Here is a 25350-nt window from a genome sequence, read left to right on the forward strand (position 1 = left end):
CCTCTCCCTGCCCCTGGGTCCAGGACAGCTGAGGTGGGAGGGGACGGACGGGGCGGTGACAGCCTCGGGCGATGCGCTGTGCACCTGGCTCCAGGGCCCGCAGGCTGAGGCCAGCGCCCAAGGTCGCCCCGCCCACTCCACCTTCGGGTCCCCCGCCCAGGGTCTCCCCGCATCCCCCACCCGCGGGTCTCGGCGCCCAGGGTCGCCCCGCCCCCGGGGGGGTGGGAGGCAGGAGAGGGAAGCTGAGGAGGGGCCTGGAGCTGCGAGGGGCAGAACTCCGGGACCCCGCCCCCCACGGCCTGCAGCCGCGCTCTTGACCCCGGCCCGGACTTTACCCCCCGCGCCGCCCGGCCCGGGCAGGTCGGAGTCAGGTGACCCCGAAGGTCCAGGCCCGGGGCGGGGGCGGAAGCGCCTGCAGCCCCCGCGGCGCCGGTCGTTTTCCACTTGCAGCCACTCTGCTTTTCCCGCTCGTCGTGGGTCCCGGGGCCGCCGCCGTCGGGGTTCCGGCCTCTGAAGCGGCTCAGGGCTGGGGGCGGGGAGGGGCGGGGAGGGGCGGGGAGGGGCGGGGAGGGGCGGGGAGGGGCGGGGAGGGGCGGGGAGGGGCGGGGAGGGGCGCGGAGGGGCGCGGAGGGGCGGGGCCGGGGCTGGGTGGGGCTGGGGGTGTTGGGGGCGGGGAATAGGGTGGGGGAATGGGGGGGCGGTGAATTCCTTTCTGTGTGAGATCCAAGAACCCTCTTGGGGTCTGAATAGGGACTCTCCTTACAGGTAGCGTATTTGGTGTCATGTTTGTGCATTTTTGTGCTTTTTCTTGGTGATTTCACTGTTTATAATGGCCTCTTAGCATAGTGCAGAAATGCAAGAAGGCTGAGATGCACTTTACAGAGAAAACACACATTGGATAAGCTTCATTCGTGCAAGAGTTAGCGCTGTTAGCCATGAGTTCAATGTTAGTGACACAATACATATTAAATAAGGTGCCCTTAAACAAAAATACACATAAAAGAAGGTTTTATTAATATATTGATCATTTAACAAAAATGTGACCAGAAGCTTGCAGGAACGTAACTTTGCATTTCCCTTAGGAGCAATAGTTTAGCATATTCTTTAATTCAGTGTTTGCAGCAACTTTATACCACTAGCTGCCATGGGTAGTAAGAATCAAATGTGTTTGTTGAGGATTTTTGCAGTTGTGTTCAACAAAGTTGCATAGTTTTCTTTTTTAGTCCTGGTTTCTGTATGGGGATAATGCTGGGCTTATAAAATGAGTCTGGGAAGTTGTCCTTCTTTTTTTATTTTTTTGAGATGGAGTCTCACTCTGTCACCCAGGCTAGAATGCAATGGCGCAGACTTGGCTCACTGCAACCTCCACCTCCCAGGTTCAAGCGATTCTCCTGCTTCAGCCTCCAGAGTAGCTGGGATTACAGGTGCCTGCCACCATGCCTGGCTAATTTTTTGTATTTTCAGTAGAGACAGGGTTTCACCATGTTGGCCAGGATGGTCTCAAACTCCTGACCTTGTAATCCACCAGCCTTGGCCTCCCAAAGTGCTGGAATTACAGGCGTGAGCCACCGCGCCCAGCCAGCTGTCCTTGTTTTATTTTGTGGAAGGGATTTAAATAATTTGTATTAAATTTCTTCTTTAAATATTTTGTATAATTTGGTGGTAAAACCATCTGAGCCAGTACTTTCCTTTTTAGAAAAGTTTTAAAGTACAAACTCAGTTTCTTTAATAGTTAATAGGATTGTTCAAGTTGTCTATTTAATGAGTTTTGGTAGTTTGTGGCTTTCAAAGAATTGGTCCATTTCACCTAATTTGCTAAATTTATGTGAATACAATTATTCATAGTACTTCCTGGTTATCCTTTTAATGTCAGTAGGGTCTGTAGTGATAACTCTCCCATTCCTCATATTGGTAATTTTGTCCTCTGTGTCTCTCATCAGTGTTGCTAGCTAGAGGTCTATCTAGCTAGAGACTCCGTCTCTCTCTGTCACCCAGGCTGGAGTGCAGTGGCCGGATCTCAGCTCACTGCAAGCTCTGCCTCCCGGGTTCACGCCATTCTCCTGCCTCAGGCTCCCAAGTAGCTGGGACTACAGGCATGTGCCACCACGCCCGGCTAATTTTTTGTATTTTTAGTAGAGAACAGGGTTTCACCGTGTTAGCCAGGATGGTCTCGATCTCCTGACCTCGTGATCCACCCACCTCGGCCTCCCAAAGTGCTGGGATTACAGGCATGAGCCACTGCGCCCAGCCGGTTTTTGAATTATTTTAATTCTGCTCTTACATGTATTTCCTTTCTTCTGCTTGATTTGAGCTTATATTGCTCTTCCTTTTCTGGTTTCTTAATGCAGAAGGTTAGATTATTGACTTGAACCTTTCTTTTTTTCTAATGTAAGCGTTTGTGCTATGAATTTCCCTCTAAGCACTGTTTAGCTCTCTCAATTTTTAATATGTTGTATTTTCATTTTATTCAGTTTAAATATATATATAAATAAATATAAATAAAAATAAATTAAATATATAAATATATATAAAAATAAATATATATAAATATATAATAAAAAAATAAATAAATAAATATAAATATAAATAAATAAATATATATCTAAATATATATGTATAAATAAATGTATATAAATAAATACATAAAAATACATATAAATAAATATATATATATTTTTTGAGACGAAGTCTCACTCTATCGCTCAGGCTGAAGTACAGTGGCACAACATAGGCTCACTGCAACCTCCGCCTCCCAGGCTCAGGTGATTCTCCTGCCTCAGCCTCCCCAGTAGCTGGGATTACAGGCATGTGCCACCACGCCCAGCTAATTTTTTTGTATTTTTAATAGAGACAGAGTTTCACCAGGTTGGCCAGGCTGGTCTCGAACTCCTGAACTCAGGTGATCCGCCCGCCTCGGCCTCCCAAAATGCTGGGATTACAGGCGTGAGCCACTGGGCCCAGTGGCAGGATCATAGCTCACTGCAGCTGTGAACAACTTAGCTCAAGCAATCCTCCCTCCTTAGCCTCCCAAGTAGCTGGGACCACAGGCATGCATCACCATGCCCGGCTGATTTTTTTTTTTTTTTTCAGTAGAAATGGGGTTTCACCATGTTGCCCAAGCTTCTTTCAAACTTCTGTGCTCAAGTGATCCATCCGCCTCGGCCTCCCAATGTGCTAGGATTACAGGCGTGAGCCACCGGGCCCAGCCTTTGCTGAGACTTTCTCTTCTAACATTTTAAGTGCTCACAATGGCTCAGTTGGGCACTACTATAATAGCTACTTTAAAGTTTTCAGGCCGGGCATGGTGGCTCACACCTATAATCCCAGCACTTTGGGAGGCCAAGGCAGGAGGATCACTTGAGGCCAGGAGTTCGGGACCAGCCTGGACATTCCCAGAACCACCACTGGGGGGCATACGTGTGACTAGACCAGAGGGTGCCCCAAAATCTTGGAGAAAAACTGACCTTGGACCAATAGCCACTGAGGCTGAAACTAAAACAGCAATGTTCACCATAGGCTAAAAGGAAGACTCCGAGTCTCATATTAAGTAAGAGTCAAAATATTACAAACCAGGCCAGGTGCGGTGGCTCACGCCTGTAATCCCAGCACTTTGGGAGGCCAAGGCACGTGGATCACCTGAAGTCAGGAGTTCGAGACCAGCCTGGTCAACGTGGTGAAACCCCTGTCTCTACTAAAAATACGAAAAATTAGCCAAGCGTGGTGGTGGGCGCCTGTAATCCCAGCTACCAGGGAGGCTGAAGCAGGAGAATTACTTGAACCCGGAAGGTGGAGGTTGCAGTCAGACGAGATTGCGCCACTGCACTCCAGCCTGGGCAACAGAAACTCTGTCTAAAAAAAAAAAATGACAAACTAGAATTCCTGCACACCCAAAGAACTGTGAGAATCCTGACCAGCAGGGAAGAGGCCATCAGCAGACAACGGGGTTGAGAAGGCGTTGAAATGACAGAAAGACTGACAAAATCTGTTTTTTAAAATTTTACTCATTTAACATTTTTTTCTTGAGACAAGGTCTTGCTCTGTCACCCAGGATGGAGTGCAGTGGTGTAATCTTAACTCACTGTAGCCTTGAATTCTCGGGCTCAAGTGATCCTCCTGCCTCAGCGTCCCAAGTAGCTGACGCCACAGGCACGCACCACCACCACAGCCCATTAATTTTTTTTTTACTTTTTGTAGAGACAGATTTTCGGGCGCCCCCGGTCTAGCCGTACGTATGCCCCCCAGTGGTGGTTCTGGGAATGACCAAGGTTGGCTGCTCAAGTCAGTTGTCTGGGTGAGTTAGAGTGAGACACGCACAGACACACTCACAGGCGCGCCTGAGGGTTGGGGGGCGTTGGGGGTGGTTTTCGGGTACTTCTCAGCTCCTGGGCTCCCCAGACCTCCCTTCCCAGCCCTCAGGCCAGAAGGCAGGGGTGACAGAGCACACAGAGACATGGGAGATTTGGCAGCGGGAGGGGAGCTGATCCACCTGCCTGCAGGCACCAGGACAGGGGCGGGAGCCATCGGGGCCATCTTGCCCCTTTCAGGGACAGGTTTTATGTCTGCTGTCTTCTGCCCCCACAGAGGCAATGCTAACAGCAAGGGTGTGACCGCCACAGCTCCCTCCACCATTGCAATTATGTCTACATTATTGATTCCTGCTCACGGGGGTTTTACCTCACAGTCAGGATCACACCTCTGCTTGCCCTTAGACGCTCCTGCACCCCGGTGGAAGGTCTCCACACAGCCCCCAGACCACAACCCAGGTCTGAAGGGTGGCTGCTCTGCTGGGTGCACATCCGGCCACGGGGCTGCCCGGGGGGCCACTTGGGGTTGTGTCGTGAGCGTGGACGTGCGGGCCTGGGCGTCTGCACTAGACAGCAGGGCAGGCAGGTCGCTGGGGCAGGCGGGGGCCTGCCCCCGTGCTGTTCCCAGCCTGCTGGGTAGTCACGAGAGTGCATCCAGGCAGGTGGCAGGAGACATTCCACATCGATGCGAAGCGTGACCCAGTCACTTGGAACAGCTGGGCCTGTTGCATCTTCCTCCTTAGCAATAAGCCTCGTGAGCATCAGATCCTTCCAGAAAAGCCATTGTGCGATTGGGCCACACCCGGATTAGCGGGCACGGCACAGCGGGGCAGTAGACACCCTCGGAAAAGGTGCCAGGGGGCGGCTGGGGCTGGACGGGCTTGTGCACTCATCAGTCACACTACTTGAAGAGCTGTTACCAGATTACCTTCAAAAAAAGGCTGTAACAGGCTGAGGAGGCAGGAGGATTGCTTGAGGCCAGGAGTTTGAGACTAGTCTGGGCAACACAGTGAGACCCTGTCTCTACAAAACATAAAAGAATTAGCCAGGCGTGGTGATGCCTGTAGTCCCAGCTACTCGGGAGGCTGAGTGGATGGGAGAATCGCTTGAGCCCAGGAGGTCAAGACAGCGGTGAGCCCCAGCCTGGGCGACAGATAAAAACCCTTTCAAATTAAAAAGGGGGTTACCGCGTCGCTTTCATTGGCTTTTCCATGATTCCTGATGGGATGAGGACTTTCTTCATGGAATTACCAGCCAGTTTCCTGCTCTGCGACTGATTTCTCCACATCTCTGCTCACTTTTCCATATCGGTTTTTGTCATTTTCTTTAGCAACATATAAAAGCTCTTTAAATATTAAAGACCTTAATCGCTCCCATGTGTGGCAAATATTTCTTATTTCTTCCCCAACTATTTCTGGCTGCTGCTGTTTTTATATTTCAAGGGAGGCGAGGGCGGGTGCAGCAAAGTAGCCGAGGTTGCCCTGGTCACCGGCCCCCCGCCCTGGCCCAGCCTGCCTCTGCGTGGGGCCACCTCCTTCCCCGTTGGCACTTCTGCGTCTGCTCCTGTGGGGCCACCTCCTTCTGCGTCTGCTCCTGGGCCTGCTGGCTTTGATGTCTCTTTCTCCTTTCACTTCCCCCGGTGGTTATGGCATGAGGAATGGAACCTCGTGGACCATACATAAGGCCCCCCAGGCCTTACTCGCTCCAGCAGACCCTATGGACTAGACCGTGTGGGACAGGCACGCGGCCGCAGCAGCCCCAGGAGCCGCCTGATGGGTTAGGACTGCAGGGTCCCTGTTAGGGCAGGGGCGGGGGAGTGTCTGGCTGTTCTGGGACTCAGAGCTCAGGTGACAGACAGATGTGCCTTTGGAGTAGTGTAGTGTGTAGGCACGTGGCGACCTCGCGTGCTGTCCTACTTTGAAGAGTGCCACCCTCGAGGCCTGCACGGCAGCATCAGCAGATTCCAGGCGGTGGTGACTTGTCTCATCAACTTTGCAGAAAGGAGACTCGAATCCCCCATGATTTCACGATATGTCACTTTCAAATAGTAACTGAATAACAGAGTCTACAGGCATTTGGTATTTACCTAAAACTTTATACACTCAAATTGGCACCAAAAGCTGCCCCCTCCCAGGACCCCATCTAGAATGCCCTGGAGGAGCTGGAAGTGGCTGACGGCTGTGTGAGTACCCCCAGCACCCTGGGCCTCAAGCCTGCCAGGCTGTGCACCAGTGGCCCCTGACCCTGACCCTAGCCCAGCTGATACCTGCTGCTCTGTCCCCCAGCCACCGGGCGGGGAACCAGCTGGCAGCCAGCCTGGCTGTGCCCAGTAGCGGTCTGGGCCCTGGGGACACCTGAGGTTGAGAGAGTGGCCCCCATCTGTGGCCACACTGCCGACTGCACACACAGGGTGGCATGAGGGACAGACAGCCCTCTCCCTGGTGCCCTCAGGTGGCAGGGGGAACGGGCTGTTTCTCCTCTCCCCTCCAGACCTGTCGAGGCCCCTCTCCGAGACTGCAGCCTCCCCCCAGCCCTCCTGCAGCTCCTCTCCGTCCCCTCCTGTGCTGGCCCCCCAGCTATGCCCTGTGGGGTGGTCTAGTGGCCCAGCTCCAACTCTATCCAGGCAGGAAGGCCCTGCAGCCGTGACCTCAGAGGAGTGGGCCCAGAAGCTGGGCACAGGAAGGCCCCTGGAAAGCACTGAGAGGACAGACCCATGCGGCAGCTGCGGTGGAGGATCAGGTTTAATGGTCACTATGAGGGTATCGTACATCCTTCCGAGCCTGGCCCCCGCCCCAGCCCTCCCTCAGCCGGGAACACAGCCAGGTGCCCTCAGACCCCTGGCTCTGCACAAGGGGGGCCTGCCCCCTAGCCCCAGCTATATACACAAGAGCCCATCCTGCTGGCCGTGGACAAAAGCTGGGAGCTCCTGTGCCGAGTCAGGAGCCCCTACAGTCCACCAGCTGCGCGGCCGGGTCCAGGGGCCCACTGTGGTGCCAGCGAGTTTCTCGAAACCCAGGGCCCAGCCCCAGCTGGGCCCCTGCCAAGCCCCAGGCCTCTGTACTGGGAAGGAGCCTCCAGATTGAGGCTGATAAAAGCTGAACTCAACAGCAGCAATGAGAGTGCTGGGTGGGCTTGGGGGGATGGGGAGCAGGCCCCACCCAGAGCCTCCTCTGAAGGAGGGGACGCTGTGCACTTCCTTCCTGCTGCCCAGACTGCCCCTGCCGGGTCCAGCGCCGGCTGAGGTCCAAGTAAGCAGGGATGGGGGGTGGCAAGAGGAGTGTAAGTGAAAGCACAGACCAGTGTAGACAGAGCCAGAGACTCGGCCAGTGTAGACAGAGCCAGAGACTCGGCCAGTATAGACAGAGCCAGGCTGGGCAGCCCGGCGACGCTGGCCCCACGCACACGGGCCATCCTGGTGCTGGTGATCGATACGGCAGGGAGGGGTAGGCAGGGAGGGTCCTGAACACATGTGGGCTGCTGGGCTGCTGGGCTGGGGTGCCTACGCTGTAACTAGCAGCATAGTGCTTAACTAGTTAACAAGAAATGCTGCTTCCCTTTGAATTGTTTCAGGGGTGTAGAAATTGCACTTATTTCTATGAACCCCATGGAGGGATGCCCACAGCCGAGCCTCCAGGCGAGGCATGGCAGGTCAGTGCCTGGCCGCTGAGCATCCACGGGCCACGGGGCGGGATCCTCCCGGCCCCCAGGGACTGCAGCCTCTGTGGCCATGGGTGCAGCGAGGACCGGAACCCACGGGGGGAACCTGAGCAACGTCTGAGGTGCCCTGAAGTGGCTCCAGGCAAGACCAGAGCCGCACAGTCCCGGGGAGCACGAGGCGGCCCAGCCCCAGGTCCCGGTGCAGAGGGAGCGGCCTGATGGTGACTGGGCGGAGGCCTCTGCCCCTCACAGGACGTCGTCAAAGTCCAGCAGCTTCGAGTGCTGGCGGCTCTTCCACAGGCGATACAACCGGAAGTCAAAGTACGTCTCGATCATCTGCTTCCCTGGGCGGAGCGGGGGCAGGAGGCTCAGGCCTGGCCAGCAGCCTCGGGATCCCACCCCACCGTGGCCCTGAAGTGGCTGCAGAGCTTCGGCCCAGCCTGGGTAACTCACCTTGGGCTGAGAGCTCCAGGGGTGACTCGAAGGTGACCCTATAAGGAGTCATGAGGGTCCTGAGGTTCTGGAACAGCTGGAGAAAGCGGGGTGCCATGAGTCCGAGGCAGAGAGATGGGGAAGGAGGAGCGGGCAGGAGATGGGGAGCAGGGCCCACCCTCTTTTCTCAGACCCCCCAAACCTGGCTGGGCTCAGGCATAAAGGATTTCTAGGGGAATGCCCGGGGGAAGGAAAAAAAATGCCAGGAAACACGGAAGGCCCTGCCCTGTCTGTCCACGTCGGGGGTTTCCAGAGGTCTGGGGTGGGGCTTGCGGGTCCCTGTACCTTCTCCCCATTGGGGTTCCCCAGAATGTAGCAGCCCATGATGTGGATGACGTTTGGCTCTGGGTTCACTTTGCTCATCAGGCGGCTCAGCCGCTTCCAGAAGCTGGTGGAGAGGGGGGGGTCACTCAGTGGCAGCGGACAGGCACCCACTCCACAGAGGGGACCGTGGGGGAGGAGCCGTGGGGGAGGGACACGCTGGGGCCTGGACTCTGCCTCCAGCCCTCCCCGCGCCCAGGGCACCCGGCTTCTCACTGAATCATGTCCTCTTCCTTCTCCACTTTGGCAAAGGTGGCCACCTTGTTCTTGAGCAGATAGAGGTGTCCAGGACCTCCCTGTAAGAAGCTGTGGTCAGGCACCTGCTCCTCCTTCCTCCCCCTCTCCCACACACATGCACCTACGCACACGCGTGGGAAGCAGTTTTGGTCTTCCTCCCCCTGGCCACGCCTCTTCCCCTTGGTCTTCCCCCCCAATGTCTACGCCTCTTCTCCTTGGTCTTCCCCCACCCCAGCCTCTTCCCCTTGGTCTTCCCCTGCCACACCACCATTCTTCTCCTGGGCAGGAGAAGAGCACTGAGCCCCACCTGGCAGAAAATCAGCATCTTCCAGATCTTGGCTCCCTTGTGATAGACGTTCAGCTTCCTCTCTATCTCCTCTGTGGGAGAGCGGGTGTGAGTGCTGCGGCCCCCACCCCAGCCCCAGGGGCACTCCCACCTGCGTCTGCCCCTTCCAGCCCCGGAACCAGCAGAGAGAAGGCCAATGAGACACATACCAAGGATGTCCTCGAAGGTTGCGTGCTCATGGTCCTGGGGACAGACACAGGCCACAAGGCCACATCAAGGCTGCGTCAGAGCCAGCAGCGCCACAGCACCCTGGGGACCTGGGGTGCCGGCGCTGGCCCAGGGTGGGGCCACAAGAGGGCATCTGTTGGGGGCAGGCCTGGGGCGGGACTCACGTAGAGGATGGGGATGATGGAGGGGTCATCCCGGCGGATGATGGTGGGGATGTACTCAGCCTTGGGCACCTTGGAGGAAATGAGCTGCAGAGACAAAGAGCTGCTCAGGGGCCCCAGGCCCATCCAAAAGCCGAGGGGCTGTGGGAGCTCCCATGAGGCTACCTTCTGGCTGGCTGCCAGGCAGCCCAAGGGTGCAGCCCTGTGAGACACCCTCTCCCAGGCAGCTGGAGAAGGCTGCGTGGTCCCAGGCAGAGCTGGCTGGACTCCTGGGTTGGGGTGGAGTCCTGTTCGGGGTGCAGAGGAACACTGCCTGGGCTGGGCCTCACCATGACCTTTGGTGGCACGAAGCCCTCGGTGTCGCAGGCCACAGCCTCCAGGCCCTTCTCAGTGTCCCAGTCCAGGTCCTCGAAGGCCTCGTCCAGCGTGCAGTGGGAGCTCTGCAGGTCACTGCCTGGGAAGCAAGTGGGTCACCAGGACAGCAGGCCCAGCAGCACCTCCTAACCTGGCCATGGCCCCAAGGCCCACAGGGCCCGAAAGCCCGGTCCCGGAGGGTCCTCCAAGCAAGTGGGAGGACCATGCAGAGGTCGCCGCCAGCCCGGCAGGACAGGCCTGTGGACACCACTGGGCAGCGGCCTGATGTGGGGAGGGAGACCCTGGTGCGAGGCTGGTGGAAGGCGCGTGCAGGCATCAGCTCCAGCCAAGTCCGTCGGGCGCCCGGGAGGGAGTGGTGGCGGGCACCGCAGCCCCCTGCCCCTCAGGGCCTCTTATCAGTGGCGGTGGGCACGGCCCTACAGACGCCCCCGGCCAGCACTGCCGCAGCCGTTAAGTTAGCCCCACCTTTGAGATCGGAGATGCTGAAAGCGTCCCCATCTCACAAACAGGTAAACCAAGGCTCAGAATGCAAAAGCGCAGCCCAGCGGCCCTGGCAGGGGACCCCCAGCAGGGGTCTGGGGTCTAGGGGAGGCTCTGGGGAAGGTGGGCGGGCCTGTGCGGGGCACCTACTGTCTCGGGAGTCGTGGGAAGTGTCGGCTTTCATGGGGGTGGGGTCGCTCCAGGACCGGCTGAAGCTCCGCTCGCGCCGCTCAGCGAACGCTGCAGAGAGCAAAACCCGCATTAGCGAGCGGGCGGGGCGGGGCCTCGGGAGTCTCAGGCCCCAGGCGAGGGGACCACAGGGGCCCTGGGCAGAGGAGGAAGCTGATGTGGGTGGGGTCTGAGGCACTTGAAGCAGACACGGACCAGAGGCTCGGTTGGTTCAGGGGCAGGATCTGAGAACACTGGGGCGGGGCCAGAGGCGGAGTCTGGGAGGGGAGGAGCCTGGGCAAGGCTGGGGGCATGGCTGGGAGAAGAGGAGCCTGTGCCGGGCTGGGGGCATGGCTGGGAGGGGAGGAGCCTGTGCCGGGCTGGGGGCGTGGCTGGGAGGGGAGGAGCCTGTGCCGGGCTGGGGGCGTGGCTGGAAGGGGAGGAGCCTGAGGCAGGGCCCGGCTGGGGTTAGGGAGGGGGTCGTTCCTAGCGCAGCTAGCAGCACGCAAAGCCCCAACCAGCCAAGCGCAACGCCGCCCCCCCACCCCCGCCCCACGGGGTCTTACTCTGGGCCTTCACCCTCCGGCTGCCGACCATGCGCAGGTGTTTGCGGAAGTTCCTGGGGGAGGAAGCCAGGGGCTGAAGAGGGCCGTGAGAGGGTGACAGGCAGCCCCTGCCCACCTAGCCCCCGTCGGGTCATGGCTCTACTCTCACCCCTTCGGTGGGGGAAGCCAATGCTCTCCCTGGCTCCTGGCACCACCTCCCACCCAAAGGCAAATCCCACCCAGTGCTCTTCCCGCGAGAGCCTTCCAGGGCTCCCCTTCAACTCCAGAACAAAGGTGCAGTGCCTGGCGCTCTGGATCAAGTCTCCTCCCGAGCTGCATTCCCAGGCTCTGACCTTCCGTCCTCGCCCGGGACTCACGCCCTGAGCCTCCACGCCCATGTGGCAGAGGATCCAGCCTGCCTGCGCTGCAGCAGAGCGGGGCTCCTGTCTGCACCACCCCATGGCGGGCTGGGGGCCTGCAGGAGCCCCCTCTCCTGCTCTGTGTCCTTGACCCACCTCAGGGGCAGGTCCTCTCCTCCACCAAACTTTGGACCCTGCCAAGGCCCAACATCCAAAACGGGCAAAAAAGCTTCCCAGACACATCTCTGAGGTTGGAGTGGGGTAGGGGGGCCTTGCCGCTGGCCCCAGCCCAGACAGAGACACGTGCCCTCGGAGTGCAGGACTGAGGGTGAGATGCTTTCCTGCAGCCCGGGCCACATGGCCTCTCCTGCCTGCCACGTCCCCAGAGCAGGGCCAGGCCAGTGGTCGCCACCACCCTTCCCCCATCAGGTCTGCCAGGGCCGAGGGGGCCCAGGCCAGGCCAGCACAGACCAGAGATGGACCCTGGTGGCGAGTGGCTGGCAGGCCCTACCTCTGGATTACAGACGCGGAATCATTCTCCCGTTTCCGGCGCTTCCTCTCCGCGTAGCCCCTGAACACCCTGGGAAACCACCGCGAGTCAGCACTGCCCTTGGCCAGAGGCAGGAGGGACACAGATGTCGGGACAGTGGTGCGAGCAGAGGGCCCAGCAGGGCGTCTGGGGCACGGGGCCGGGCAGAGGAGTCCCAGCCTGCCTCACCTGTCGAGGCCCAGCTCCCGGCAGACCCTGCTGCGACCTCGGTGCCCGCTGGGAGCCAGGCCCACAGAGAGCGGCACTCCCTGAAGACCCAGGTCCCTGGCCTGCCCAAACCTATTTGGGGGCGGGAGGGTCTCCCCAGGGACAACAGCTGTGCCCTTAGGCACCAAGTCATACAGGTACTTACGAGATGCTGAAGCCAGGGCCAGAAAGGATGGCGTGAGAGAGAAGACACAGTGAGCTCAACCCTGGGCCTCCCCTCAGCCCCCACCCGGTCTTTACAGTTCCCTTCTTGTCACTGACCCAATAGGTCCCTCACAGGTAACCCAGCCACCAGCAGGATGCCGGCTACACTGCTGGCCAGTCCTGAATGGGCAACGGAAGCTGATGTCACTGCAGCCCATGCCACCAGGACTGGTTGCTGAGACCAGGCAGCCTTAGGCTGGGTGTGGGGTGGACTTCCCCGGGCAGGGCACTTCTTTGGTGTGGGGGCCAATGCAGCAAAGGGAACTTCCCTGGAAGGAACCCCAGAACAGAAAAGCCAAATGTATGTCAAGACAGAGAGGAGCAGGTCCCTGGGAGGACCCTGAAACTGTGATGACCTATGGCATGTATGAAACAGAAGTAGGCTTCTATTTGGGGTTTGAGGGAGGGCAGACACAGGCTGAGGAGAGCGGATAGGAGCAGGAGAACCATGCCACACCCCACACCCCACTGACAGCTCATCAGCTGCAGCCCTGGGCCAGGTCCCCTGACCACAGGACTCGGGGCGGGGGGTGCTGGGCACCAGCCATGGGTGGGGAAGAGCAGCCAGCCCTGGCCCCCCTGGCAGGCCTGGCACAGCATGGGCAGGTGGAGCTGTTCAGAAGCAGCCCCCCTGGTAGGCCCAGAGGCTGGGAAAAAGCACTGTTTCCTGAGCAGCAGAAAGAGACCACCCGGCCCTGACCCCACGTCGTGGGCACAAGACTCACGCTTGCATAGTTGTGGTTGCTGTCTGGAAGCTGAAAAGATTTTCCTTGGGGAACCAGGTACGAATGGGGATGTCGTCTAAGAGAGACAAAAAGGAGCGGTGGCTGGGTGAAGTAGGGGTTCCTGAAGCCTCTCCCTCCCTGTTGGGAAGCAGATGCTTCTGGGTCCAGGGGTGAGCAGAAGCTGGCAGCCAGGGCGGGTGGGGGAGGGTGGCATCCCCACACAGGCACAGAGGGCAGTGCTCGAATGTCTGCTGCTCACTCACCAAGACCACGCTCTTGGTGACTTGACGCTTTGATTTTTTTGGCTTAACTTTCCCTTTGGCCACCCAAAGTTTGAGGAACATTCTTTTGAAAGCACAGTCTGTCTCCAGGAGGCCCAGGAAAACAATGCGTCTGTTCCCCTTGGGCAGAAGAGGCTCTGAGGCCTTCTCTGCAGCCCCCATGCTCTAGCTGGAGGCCCTCACCAAGGCTGGAGACTACCTTGCTGAGGGCTGTCCCCTTCCGAGGGCCCCCATAGCCTTTCCCTGATGCCCAAGTGTGGGGACAGTGGAGTGACTTTCTGCTTGATGGACAAGCTACCACACAACTCAACAACCCTGAGGAAAGATGCCCACTGCCTGGCTGGGCCCCAACAGCTCCCCAGGACTCTAGGAGGGCAGCCCAGTCTCCTGATTAAGTGGTGCTTCCTCCCTACATATCCCTTAAGATCCTCCCAGGCCCCCTCCTCCGGGAAGCACTCCTTGATTGACCTGGTGCTAGCAGGGCGAAAGTGGACTGTGAGGCCTGGCAGATTTTGCTGAGGAGCTGAGGGAGCTCACAGCTCATAGGGTGTGGAGACCGCAGCAGGAGCCTGCCAGTTTTAATCTTGAGTCCGCTGGCATGCTGTGACCTGAGCACCTGTCCTCTGTTCCAAGCCTCACGGTGGCTGCTGCTGTCAGACCCTGGCAGCGGCATGCACCCCCAAACCTGTCCATGCCCTGACACAAGCCCCTCACCAGACACACGGTCAACGCTGTACATCCTCTCCAGCTTCTTGCGGCGACCGGAGGTCTCAGGCAGAGGTGGCTGGTCCAGCCCAAAGGCCCGAGGGGTGGGGCCAGGAGCCAGCTGGGCACATCCGGGGCACTCCTTGGAGCCCTGGCGGCTGCCCGCCCAGCTCTGGCAGGGCCTGCTGACGTCCTCCCGGCTGCCGCCAGGGCTGGCGCGCAGGGGCTGGCTGTGATGGTGAGGGTGCCGCTGCCGCCGCCCCTTCACCACCGCCAGCTCAATGGCCTCCGCCTCAGGGCTGGGCAGCAGGGCAGGCTCCCCAGAGATGGTGTACACTCGAGGCTGAAGGCCCTCGCCTGCGGGCTTCCTAATGCTGGGCTCCTCTGAGAGGCTGCCCTCGTAGCAGCCGTTAGAGACGAGGGACAGGCGGCGCTTGTTCTGGGGGGCCGGCTGCATCTCGGGGGACCCGTCGTGGCCAGAGTAGGCATCAGCCAGCAGGTGATCTGGGAGAGACGCTGAGTGAGCCTGTGGCGCGTGGGCCCCCCGCTGCCGGTTTCATAGCAGGCCGAAGGCAGGGAACACCCAGTGGGCACCTGGCCTCTGTGGGGGGCTGGGGCTGCCCAAACCCTAGTCACTGGCGTGTTTCTGAGCCCCTCACTCCTATCTGGGCCTGAAGCTCTTGCATGTGCGTGGGGGCTGGGTGACTCCGTGCTACCTGTGTGCAGTCCTGCCGGGTAGGAACACGCAGGCCATCCCCCAGCCTGCGATCGCACCGTTTGCCTGGTGCCAACTTCCCCCCTCCCCCCACCAGCTGGCCCCCAGAGGCAGTGGTGCCAGCCCTGGGGGAGCCAGGAGGCCTGTTGCCATGCCAACGGCCCAGGCGGGGTGGGTGCCATGGTGACGAGCGGCTGGGAACTGCTCCTGGGGCTCGGGCAGGGAGGGCAGGGGATGTGAGGAAGCCAGGCCGGCAGGGCGGCGGGCCCACGCGCAACCAATGCCCCTCACGCTCCACCCCCGGAGGCAGGGATCAGCATCCCCTGGGCTGGGGGGTCTGGGCGGCCCTGACATGGCCTCGCGTGCCCCTACCTGCGCCGTTGCGGTTCTCAGGGTGACTCTGGGACAGGTACTCTCCAAACGCTCGGGCTGCTCTGAGGGTGGACAGAGAGCACGGTCAGAGGCCACGGCACGACCCTCCCAAACACCGGGCCGCACAAGAGCCGGGGGTCCAGTCCCCAGCCAGGTCCTCGGCGTCTGGAGGGAGGGTCAGGGGTCGTCCCCCGCCGGAAGCCCACACACCCTTGGTCCTGGTGCGCCCTGGCCAGGCCTGCAGGCCCGGCCCCTGCCCGTCGGACCGTGGAGAGGAGTCGCAAGGCCGGTGGGCTGCTGTTCCCCGGGGGGAACCGAGGCCACTCCCGACCTGGGGGGTGCGCTCGCCCACCACGCGCTCGCGAGGGGAGGGGAGGGGAGGGAAGGGCAGGGCAGGGCAGGGGGCCAGGAAGAGGGAGGCGCGGGGCGCCGGGCGCGGGGAGGGCGCCTCAGTGGGAGAGGCCGGGGCCCGGGAGCCCGGGGAGCACCGCGGGGCAGGGGCGGAATCGGAGGTCCGGGGCGGGGTGCCAGGAAGGCGGCCCCGCCGCACTCACCGCACTTTGGCCGCCACCGAGGACATGGCCTCGCTCCTCAGCGCCCTCCTCCTGGAGGCGGCGGCGCCCATGGTCGAGGCGGCGGCGCATCCCCCGGGCCTCAGAGCGCGCCCCGCGCCCGCCGCCTCCGCCGGGGTAGCCGCGCTGCACCGGGGGTCGCGCTGGGGCTCGGGCTCGGGGTTTCGCTCGGGCTCCGGCTCGGGCTTGGGCTCGGGGTCGGGCTCGGGGTCGGGCCCGGTCCCCGCATGGCCGCACCCGGCGCTCCGCGCGTGCCGCCGCTCCCGGGAGAGCGCTGCCCGGACCGAGGGCCGGCCCCGCCCATCGTGACGTCAGGGCCCGGGCGGGCCCAGAGGGGTGGTCGGCCCCGCCTACCGTGACGTCAGGGCCCCGGAGAGCTCGGAGAGAACATGTGGCTCCGCCCACCGTGACGTCCGGGCCCGAGTTGAGTTGGGGGCGGGGCCAGACGGCCTGGCTCCGCGCCCTCTCGTCCAGGCCTTCAAAGCGGGGAAACTGAGGCCAGCGGCCCCCTGGTCGCAAAGTCCTGGGCCCTCGGCCCTCACGATCTGCTGCTCAGACCTGCAGGGGTCACAGGGCGGCCGGTTCTCCCTCCTCTTACACAAAAGGGCTCCCTGTGCAGTTTGGGACCTGGAAACGGAAGGGGAAGCCAGTTTAGGGGGTACCCAGTGTGCACGAAGCCAGAGAGAGACAGAGGGGCCCGTCCTGGTCCTGGGGGCCCACAGCTCCATGCGGACTCTGGACGCCCTACCTGCCTGGCCTGCAGTTGCCGCCCTAGGGCTCTCAGGCCCCAGCAGTGGGGTCCTTTGAGGAGGACTGGGGACTGCCCAGCCTCAGGGACCACCTGCATCAGGGAGAGCCAGTAGTGTTTCTTTGCCACAGGGACCTCAGCCCGGGAGACACGTCCAACAGTCAGATCCACCTTTATTGAAACATCACACTGCAGCATCAGGGCTCCCACACCACACAGGGCAGGAGGCAGTTCACAGGGCTTTGGGGGCTTCGCAGGGCTGCAGGGGGGCTCACAGGGCTGCAGGGGGGCCTCACAGGGCAGCAGGCGGTTCACAGGGTTTCGGGGGGCTTCACAGGGCTTTGGGGGGCCTCACAGGGCTGTAGGGGGCTCACAGGGCAGCAGGGAGGCTCACAGGGCTGCAGGGGGTTCACAGGGCTTCAGGGGCCTCACAGAGCTTCAGGGGCCTCAAAGGACTGCAGGGGGGCTCACAGACGTTTCGGGGGGCTCACAGGGCTTCAGGGGCCTCATAGGACTGCGGGGGGGCTCACAGAGCCCTGTATGCAGGGCTGCCGGTACAAAGAAGAGGCCCAGAGAACCCTAACACAGCCTGGGACCCCAGGGAAGTCAGGGCTTCCAGCAGGGCAGGCACAGAGGCCCCTAGGACTTGGCAGGAGCCTCAGCCTTGGGGACAGTCCCACAGAAGACGCTGCATCTGGGCTCTTTAGCAGAGGCCTCTACCCGTCTTGGTCAGAGGAGCTCTCAGACAGTTTTGGGAAAGCCAGGCTGGGGTGTCGATGCCGCAGCGAGGACTCGTCCTCCTGCAAGCAGACCGCATGTTCCAGGTGAGGCCCAGGCAGGGCCGGGGCTCTGCAGCGCTGGTAACCCGGTGGGACCACAGGGAGGGAGTGGCGGCTCAGGGCCAGGCATGGAGGCTCAGCTGCAGGCACCAGGTGGGACCACGCCCAGCTGCTCACCGAGTCTGAGCCCCACTGGGCCGAGGTGCTCTGGAAGTCTGCGTATGCATCTCTGGGGACGTCCAGCAGCTCCTCCTCGTACTCCATCTGGTAGTCAGATTCGTCTGGCGCCGAGGGTAGGGCTGCATCAGTCCCCTCCCAAGGAAGGGACCGTGCCCAGCATAGCCACACTCAGAGGCAGAACCGGCCACAGATGCCCACCCCCGCCCCCAGGTGGCCTGGGGCCCTACACGCAGCCACCTGCTCCCAGGACAGCCCTGCACACCACCCCTGGTTCTGTCTGGCTCCAGCCTTGCCCCAGCACATCACTTGGTAGGTCTTCCACAAGGACAAGGAGCAGGCAGACACTCCTCCCCTTGTCAGCCAAGCACCCTGAGGGCTCCAGCACCCCAGACGTGGCATCTGTGGATAGGGGCTGCCTTGCCCAGGGCCCTCTCGGCCCGCGGCAGCATGAAGACATCTCCCAGGAGAATGTCCAGTTCTGCTGTGAGAAGGCCACTGGCCGAAGGCCCAAGCGCAGGGCCCTGGATGGAGCATGGAGGGTAGTGGACCCACCCTTCTTGCCCTGCGGCCCCTCCAACAAGCAGCCTTCATTCCGGTTTCCCACTGGGTGGGGTGGGAGGCAAAACGTGGTTCTACCTCAGGCCTGAGGTGTGGCTGGGACTTGGGGTGAATGAAGGGCAGGGGCTGGGTGACCCGGGGTGGTCACAGTCCCACTGCTGTGGGGACACGTGGTGCCCAGGACGGAGAAGTGCCACCAAGCACCCCAGCTGCTGGAGCCTGGGCATGGACGTGGGCAGGAGGGGAGGCCGTGGGCCTCTGGGGTGGGGGGTTCTAGCCCAACACAGCATCAGGAGGCCACGCACGTCTCCACGGCCTCGTCTTGCGCCTCCACTCACCATCCACCATGGTGGGCTTGGCGGGCTCAATGCGAGACACAATTTCGGCAAGGTCCGTGAAGGAGGCGTTGGGACAGGTGAGGACCTAGGGGTGGGGTGAGGACAGCACGTTGCCTGTGGACACCTGCCTGCCAGTTCCCAGCCTACTTCCTGTGGGGAGGCCCCACACACCCTGTGCCCTCTCTGCAGCCTCCGCCTGCCCCCGAAGTAAGGGCAGGGGCCGGGGAGATGCGCAGTCCTGAGCAATCCTTGTCCTAGCCCTGGAGTCTTTGGCCAGGGGGGCAGGGCCTGTGGCCTGAGGAGCTGGGCGTGGCCTGATGAACCGGGTGTGGGCGTGGCCTGAGGAACTGGGCGTGGCCCGGGGAGCTGGGCGTGGTCCTGGCGCCCGCACTCACCGCACTCGCGGGCCTCTTGCTCGGCCCCTGCTGGTCGCGCAGCATCTTCTCCAGCACGCCGCTGCGGCTCCAGATGTCAAACACCGTGCGCCCGTGCTGGTAGCCCACTTCCTGTGCACACCCCCAGGGCCCCGTCAGGAGGTGTGGTGAGCCCTCCACTTCCTGTGTTCTCCAAAGGGGGAAGCGGGGAGGGGCAGCCACCAGAGTGCCTCCGCCCGCCTCCTTTGCCGCGGGTGGCCGGCACTCACGCAGATCTCGTTGAACTTGCCGAAGTCCAGGGTGCCGTAGCTGTCGATGGGGGGGCGCAGGTACTCGCAGTAGTCACTGCTCTTCACCACTTCCAGCTGCTGCACGCAGCACACGTAGGCCAGGCGAGTCTGAATCTCTGCCATGTTCAACACCTGCTGCCGTCACAGCCGCCTGAGTCTCCTGCCCCGGCCCCTACCCCGTCCCAGCCTGGCCCGTGGCGCAGGACAGGTTCTGTGGACCCATCCTCTGGGGTAGGTAGTTTCTGGGGGGAGAGGGTAGCAGCACCCGGCCGGGGGTCCTCCCTGCGGGCGGCCACAGCCCTCAGGCCCGTCGAGCCTCGTGCCTTCCTTCACCCGAGCTGGGCTCAGGCAGGGGTGGTGAGGGGTGGCCCCAGACCTGCTGGCCTCAGAGCCCAGGAGCGGCCCCCACTCCCCTGCCGCAGGACAGGTGTGGAGCTGCAGGGAAGAGCAGCAGGGACAGCCCAGCCCGCCCGGTAGCACCCCACCTTGACTTTCGTGGCCAAGGGGTTCCAGCGTTTCCACAGCAGCCACCACCCAGACAGCGCATCCCCATAGTTGGTGAGGTCCGTCTCATCTCGGCTGCCCACGTCAATGGCGATCACCACTTTTGCCCCCATGGACCGGGCCACATCCGCTAGGGAGAAGCCAGCCCTGGTTACCCCCTGGACAGGCATGCAGAGCCAGGGGACGGGGGCAGAGCCTGCCTGGCCGAGCCCTGACCTGGGGGTTGTGGGGTCTCCTCTCCGCCATTACACCTTCTACAGGCAGAAGACCACACGCCCAGCTCGGTGGGCAGCTGTGGGCACACGGCTGTGTCCTGGGCCTTTCTGACCGCATATCCTACAGGTGACAGGAGTGGCCTGGCCCCCGGCAAGCTCGACGCCTGCAGGCTGTTAGTTTCTGACTGTGGGCACAGATGGGGCTTAATTGCTCCCAGTTCCTCGACTTGGCCTTTGTTCTGCACGCTGCTGAGCTGACAAACAGGGCCATATGCTGGAGCACATGCTGCCGGTGCCTGCGTGTGCGTGTACACGCGTGTGCATGTTCTCGGAGCTCTGATGCCAGCCTGACATTTTCCCTTGGCACACTCTAAGGAAAACGTGTTCCAGCCCAGGCTTCTCGGAGCGGAGGCAGCTGCGGCAGGGGCCGCGGGGCGGTGTGACCCAGGAGACTGTGCTCCTGCCGGGCGTGGTCCCCCCACCGCAGTACCTGGGAGGTTGTTGATGTAGCCCCCGTCCATCAGCAGGTGTCCGTCCTTGGGGTCACAGAGAGGGGGCATGTAACCGGACAGGGACATGCTGGCACGCACGTACCGCCACAGGGAGCCTGGGGAGGGGAGTTGCTGGTTACCCGGAGGAGGCTCCTCCTGGGTCCAGGGTTCAGGGCCTTGCCACTGCAGTCCTGGAGCTGGTAGGTCCCAACTCTCTGAGGCCGCCTCCACAGAGGGAAGCTCATGGCCCAAGGGCTGAACAAAATTGAGTTCTTTCTCACATGGACACAGGAAGGGGATCATCACACACTGGGGACTGTTGTGGGGTGGGGGGAGGGGGGAGGGATAGCATTGGGAGATATACCTAATGCTAGATGACGAGTTAGTGGGTGCAGTGCACCAGCATGGCACATGTATACATATGTAACTAACCTGCACATTGCGCACATGTACCCTAAAACCTAAAGTATAATAATAATAAATAAATAAATAAATAAATAAAAATTGAGTTCTTTCTCTGGGGTCGCACTGCATTATGTGTGCCCAGGACTTCCAACTGCTTTGACCCCCTCACCCCAGGACTGAGGGAGCCCCTCACCCCATGACCGAGAACCCCTCATCCCCCTGAACCAGGTGAACCCCTCACCCCAGGACTCAGGGAGCCCCTCACTTTGTCCTCCCACATGGTGTCCATCAGTCTAGCCCAACATGGCTGATTCTGTGAGGGTCTCGTCCAGCCTTCTGAGGTCTCTGGCCCAGGCCACACCCCCTCCCGTCTGTGCCCCTAGTAGGGGCATCCTGTGTCCTCCATGGACAAAGCTGCCCACACGTCTGCATCCTTCAGGAGACCCCGTGGCCTTCCCAACCCCTGGGGCTGCTGGGCTCTCCCCCTGCCCACACCTCGCACCCAAGCGGCCGCCCTGCGCATCCTGCACAGCAGGAGCGCTCACCGTCGGTGTGGACCCGCATGGCCGAGGCTGTGATGTCGGTGGTGATGGCGAAATAAGGAATCCACAGGTCCTGCGGGCAGACGGGGCTCAGACGGGCCCTCTCCCATCACGCTCCTGTCCCGTGTCTGGGGAGGCTGACCCAGGGCCAAGAGGTGGGGGGCCAGGAGGGGACAGGCGCTGGGGGCTGTATGGGCTCCTGAGGGTGGGGGTGCACCTTGATCTGCCGGTCCTTGAAGACGCTGCAGATGCTGCTGTTGAAGCCGGCTCCAGAGAACATGGATGTGATGGGGTAGGTGAGGTCCAGTGCGGCCTTCATCATGGACGTCATGCCCTGGGGCCACATGTGCAATTTACAGAAGGCTCCACCCTCCCTGCGGGCAGCCACAGCAGACACATGGCACGCTGAAGGCCTCTCATGAATGGAACGGGGGTCCAGAGTGTCCTTGGGCCCCACCCACGGTCCTGGGGCTTGGTGCCCTGGCTGGAGCCTCAGAGTGAGCAGAGGCTGGTGGACGCCCCAGGGCCTGAAAGCCGGGACGCAGCCCCACCCTCGGTCCCTTCCTGACTCCTAAGCCCTCGCTGGCCCTACCCTCGCAGGCTCCGCAGTGCCCCCATGCCTGGGGCCTCCTCGGCTTTGCCTGCTCAGCTCTGGGGCAAGGCCTGCCCATGCCTGTGGCCAGAGGGTCGGCAAGTAGGAGAGCTCGGGGCAGGCTGCTGGGCACATGAGGTTCCTGGGCCAGGGGGACACAGTGGATTGCTTTCCGGAAGGTCAGAGCCACCCAGCCCTGGCTCACGTGCCACTGCAGTACTCCATCGGGGGTCCCAGGGAAGCCGGGCTCTCTTGGGCTCCTTCTGGGTGGGCCTGGGGCCCATCCTTCCTCAGTGAGGCAGGCAGGACTGGAGACTGACCTCAAACTAGCCTCACAATGCCCAGTGTGGGTGGAGAGGACTCGAGACTGACCTCAAACTAGCCTCAATGCCCAGTGTGGATGGAGAGGAAGGGTCTTCCCTGCCACAGTGAGCCAGGGCTCAGGGGACGGAGGCTGGGAGGGAAGTGCTTGGAGTGTGGGCTGGACGTGCTTACGCCGTGTGATGTGGGCAGTGAGAACGCCTCGGCCACAGGCAGAGGAGACCCCAGTCCTTCCCTGAGGAAGCCCCTGCCCAGTACCAGAGGGGCTCACAGAGATGAGCCAGACCACAGCGCCCGGTGTCCCCTCTCCTCAGCATGAGAGACAGGCACACAGCCCCGGCCCCACCTTGCCCCGGTCAGTTCCCAGGGCCCAGCGTTCCCAGCACGGAAGGAGGACCAGCCCAGAGAGCTCTGGCCATTCCCACACCCGGCCCCCCAGCACCAGACCCGCAGAGGGAGGGGCAGGGAGAGGGCCACCAGGTGGCTCTGGGACAGGACCGGCTCGGAGCGACCTCTGCCCATGGCGGGTTCTGTCCCGAGGACGCTGTCCCTGAGGCCATCCTGCTGCAGTCCCCAAGCCCTCTTTTGAGCGGCCACACTGAAGGTGACTGGGTGACTTCTTTTAGGGAAAGAAACATTTCTGAACAGAGAGGGGAGAAGGTGTCAGTGGCCTCGGGACTTGCTGGTGGGGCTGGTGGCAGCCCCAGGACACGTGAATGCAGCACAGGCCTGCTTATGAGCTGCTGCCGCACAGGGGGTAACAAATTTTCTTTCCTTTTAAAAGGAGAACACGAACCCTCTGATCCCACTCATGGCTCCAACCAAAGCTCGGTTTTGTTCCACAAAAGCAAGCGCGGCGCTGAGAAGGGCAGACGGTGGCCACGTCTGCTGGGGAACGGAGCCCGACTGCCTCCCTCTGCTGCCCGAGAGGAGCCTGTTCTCACTGTTGTCTTTGATTCTGTATTTGGTATTCTGATTCTGGAATCCATTTATCACAAGGCCAGACTAGTGGCCAAAGTAGTTTACATCTCCCCTGTGACACCGAGCCGCCCTGACCTGATCTCACATCCCCACGCTAACATCTCCCTAAATCAACCCAGGCCAGGTGCCATGCACCAGGGACAGCCCCACGGCCCCCAGCCTACCGGAAGGACTCGGTCAGCCCATCCTCAGCTGCTCACGCTGCCCTGTCTGGCTGTTGGGTCAGAAACCCCCATGGAGGCTCCGTGCCTCTTATTTCCAGGGGCTGTAACAACCAGCTTCTTTTCCACAATCCTGGCCTCCATGTCATCCTGCAGCCACTTCTACCAACTCAGACCCGGGCACGGATCAGACCACCTCCCACCACCATCTCCACCACTTCAGACCCGGGCATGGATCAGACCACCTCCCACCACTATCTCCACCAACTTAGACCCGCACACGGATCAGACCACCTCCCACCACCATCTCCACCATCTCAGACCCGGGCACGGATCAGACCACCTCCCACCACCATCTCCACCACCTCAGATCCGGGCACGGATCAGACCACCTCCCACCACCATATCCACCACCTCAGACCCGGGCACGGATGAGACCACCTCCCACCACCATCTCCACCAACTCAGACCCGGGCACGGATCAGACCACCTCCCACCACCATCTCCACCACCTCAGATCCGGGCACGGATCAGACCACCTCCCACCACCATCTCCACCACCTCAGACCCGGGCACGGATCAGACCACCTCCCACCACCATCTCCACCACCTCAGACCCGGGCACGGATCAGACCACCTCCCACCACCATCTCCACCAACTCAGACCCGGGCACGGATCAGACCACCTCCCACCACCATCTCCACCAACTCAGACCCGGGCACGGATCAGACCACCTCCCACCACCATCTCCACCACCTCAGACCCGGGCATGGATCAGACTACCTCCCACCACCATCTCCACCACCTCAGACCCGGGCACGGATCAGACCACCTCCCACCACCATCTCCACCATCTCCACCATCTCAGACCCGGGCACGGATCAGACCACCTCCCACCACCATCTCCACCATCTCCACCATCTCAGACCCGGGCACGGATCAGACCACCTCCCACCACCATCTCCACCAACTCAGACCCGGGCACGGATCAGACCACCTCCCACCACCATCTCCACCACCTCAGACCCGGGCATGGATCAGACTACCTCCCACCACCATCTCCACCACCTCAGACCCGGACACGGATCAGACCACCTCCCACCACCATCTCCACCATCTCCACCATCTCAGACCCGGGCACGGATCAGACCACCTCCCACCACCATCTCCACCACCTCAGACCCGGGCACGGATCAGACCACCTCCCACCACCATCTCCACCACCTCAGACCCGGGCGCGGATCAGACCACCTCCCACCACCATCTCCACCACCTCAGACCCGGGCGCGGATCAGACCACCTCCCACCACCATCTCCACCAACTCAGACCCGGGCACGGATCAGACCACCTCCCACCACCATCTCCACCACCTCAGACCCGGGCGCGGATCAGACTACCTCCCACCACCATCTCCACCACCTCAGACCCGGGCACGGATCAGACCACCTCCCACCACCATCTCCACCATCTCCACCATCTCAGACCCGGGCACGGATCAGACCACCTCCCACCACCATCTCCACCAACTCAGACCCGGGCACGGATCAGACCACCTCCCACCACCATCTCCACCAACTCAGACCCGGGCACGGATCAGACCACCTCCCACCACCATCTCCACCACCTCAGACCCGGGCATGGATCAGACTACCTCCCACCACCATCTCCACCACCTCAGACCCGGGCACGGATCAGACCACGTCCCACCACCATCTCCACCATCTCCACCATCTCAGACCTGGGCACGGATCAGACCACCTCCCACCACCATCTCCACCACCTCAGACCCGGGCACGGATCAGACCACCTCCCACCACCATCTCCACCACCTCAGACCCGGGCGCGGATCAGACCACCTCCCACCACCATCTCCACCACCTCAGACCGGGCGCGGATCAGACCACCTCCCACCACCATCTCCACCA

At 61.4% G+C, this 25350-nt stretch overlaps 2 protein-coding genes across 7 annotated transcripts in view; both read right to left on the reverse strand.

Annotated features, from left to right (window-relative positions):
• Positions 1–7027: 7027 nt before the first annotated feature.
• On the reverse strand, positions 7028–16230 carry NSMF (NMDA receptor synaptonuclear signaling and neuronal migration factor). 6 transcript variants are annotated; one of them, XM_024252362.3, is made up of 15 exons: positions 15927–16230; positions 15373–15434; positions 14295–14789; positions 13300–13375; positions 12125–12193; positions 11276–11328; positions 10692–10781; positions 10016–10140; positions 9690–9773; positions 9507–9540; positions 9319–9389; positions 8991–9070; positions 8739–8841; positions 8415–8490; positions 7028–8305 (listed from the first exon to the last, which is right to left on the reverse strand). In XM_024252362.3, the coding sequence occupies exons 1-15, from the start codon at positions 15995–15997 to the stop codon at positions 8208–8210; spliced, it is 1587 nt and encodes a 528-aa protein (XP_024108130.2). In that variant the 5' UTR covers positions 15998–16230; the 3' UTR covers positions 7028–8207. The 6 variants fall into 6 exon arrangements, with proteins under 6 accessions (XP_024108130.2, XP_063570641.1, XP_024108131.2 ...); XM_063714571.1 differs by having other exon boundaries at positions 12125–12217; positions 15927–16229; XM_024252363.3 differs by lacking the exon at positions 12125–12193.
• Positions 16231–16847: 617 nt separating this feature from the next.
• PNPLA7 (patatin like phospholipase domain containing 7) overlaps positions 16848–25350 on the reverse strand; it is a 97509-nt gene continuing 89006 nt past the window's right edge. Inside the window, 9 exon segments of the mRNA XM_054521298.2 lie at positions 16848–17492; positions 17649–17752; positions 18548–18632; positions 18943–19053; positions 19191–19343; positions 19697–19845; positions 20421–20537; positions 21372–21441; positions 21586–21702. Of these exon segments, the coding sequence (XP_054377273.2) occupies positions 17409–17492; positions 17649–17752; positions 18548–18632; positions 18943–19053; positions 19191–19343; positions 19697–19845; positions 20421–20537; positions 21372–21441; positions 21586–21702 (990 nt within the window). The 3' untranslated portion in view covers positions 16848–17408.

Source organism: Pongo abelii, chromosome 13 (assembly GCF_028885655.2).
Source record: "Pongo abelii isolate AG06213 chromosome 13, NHGRI_mPonAbe1-v2.0_pri, whole genome shotgun sequence".
Taxonomy (NCBI): Eukaryota; Metazoa; Chordata; class Mammalia; order Primates; family Hominidae; genus Pongo; species Pongo abelii.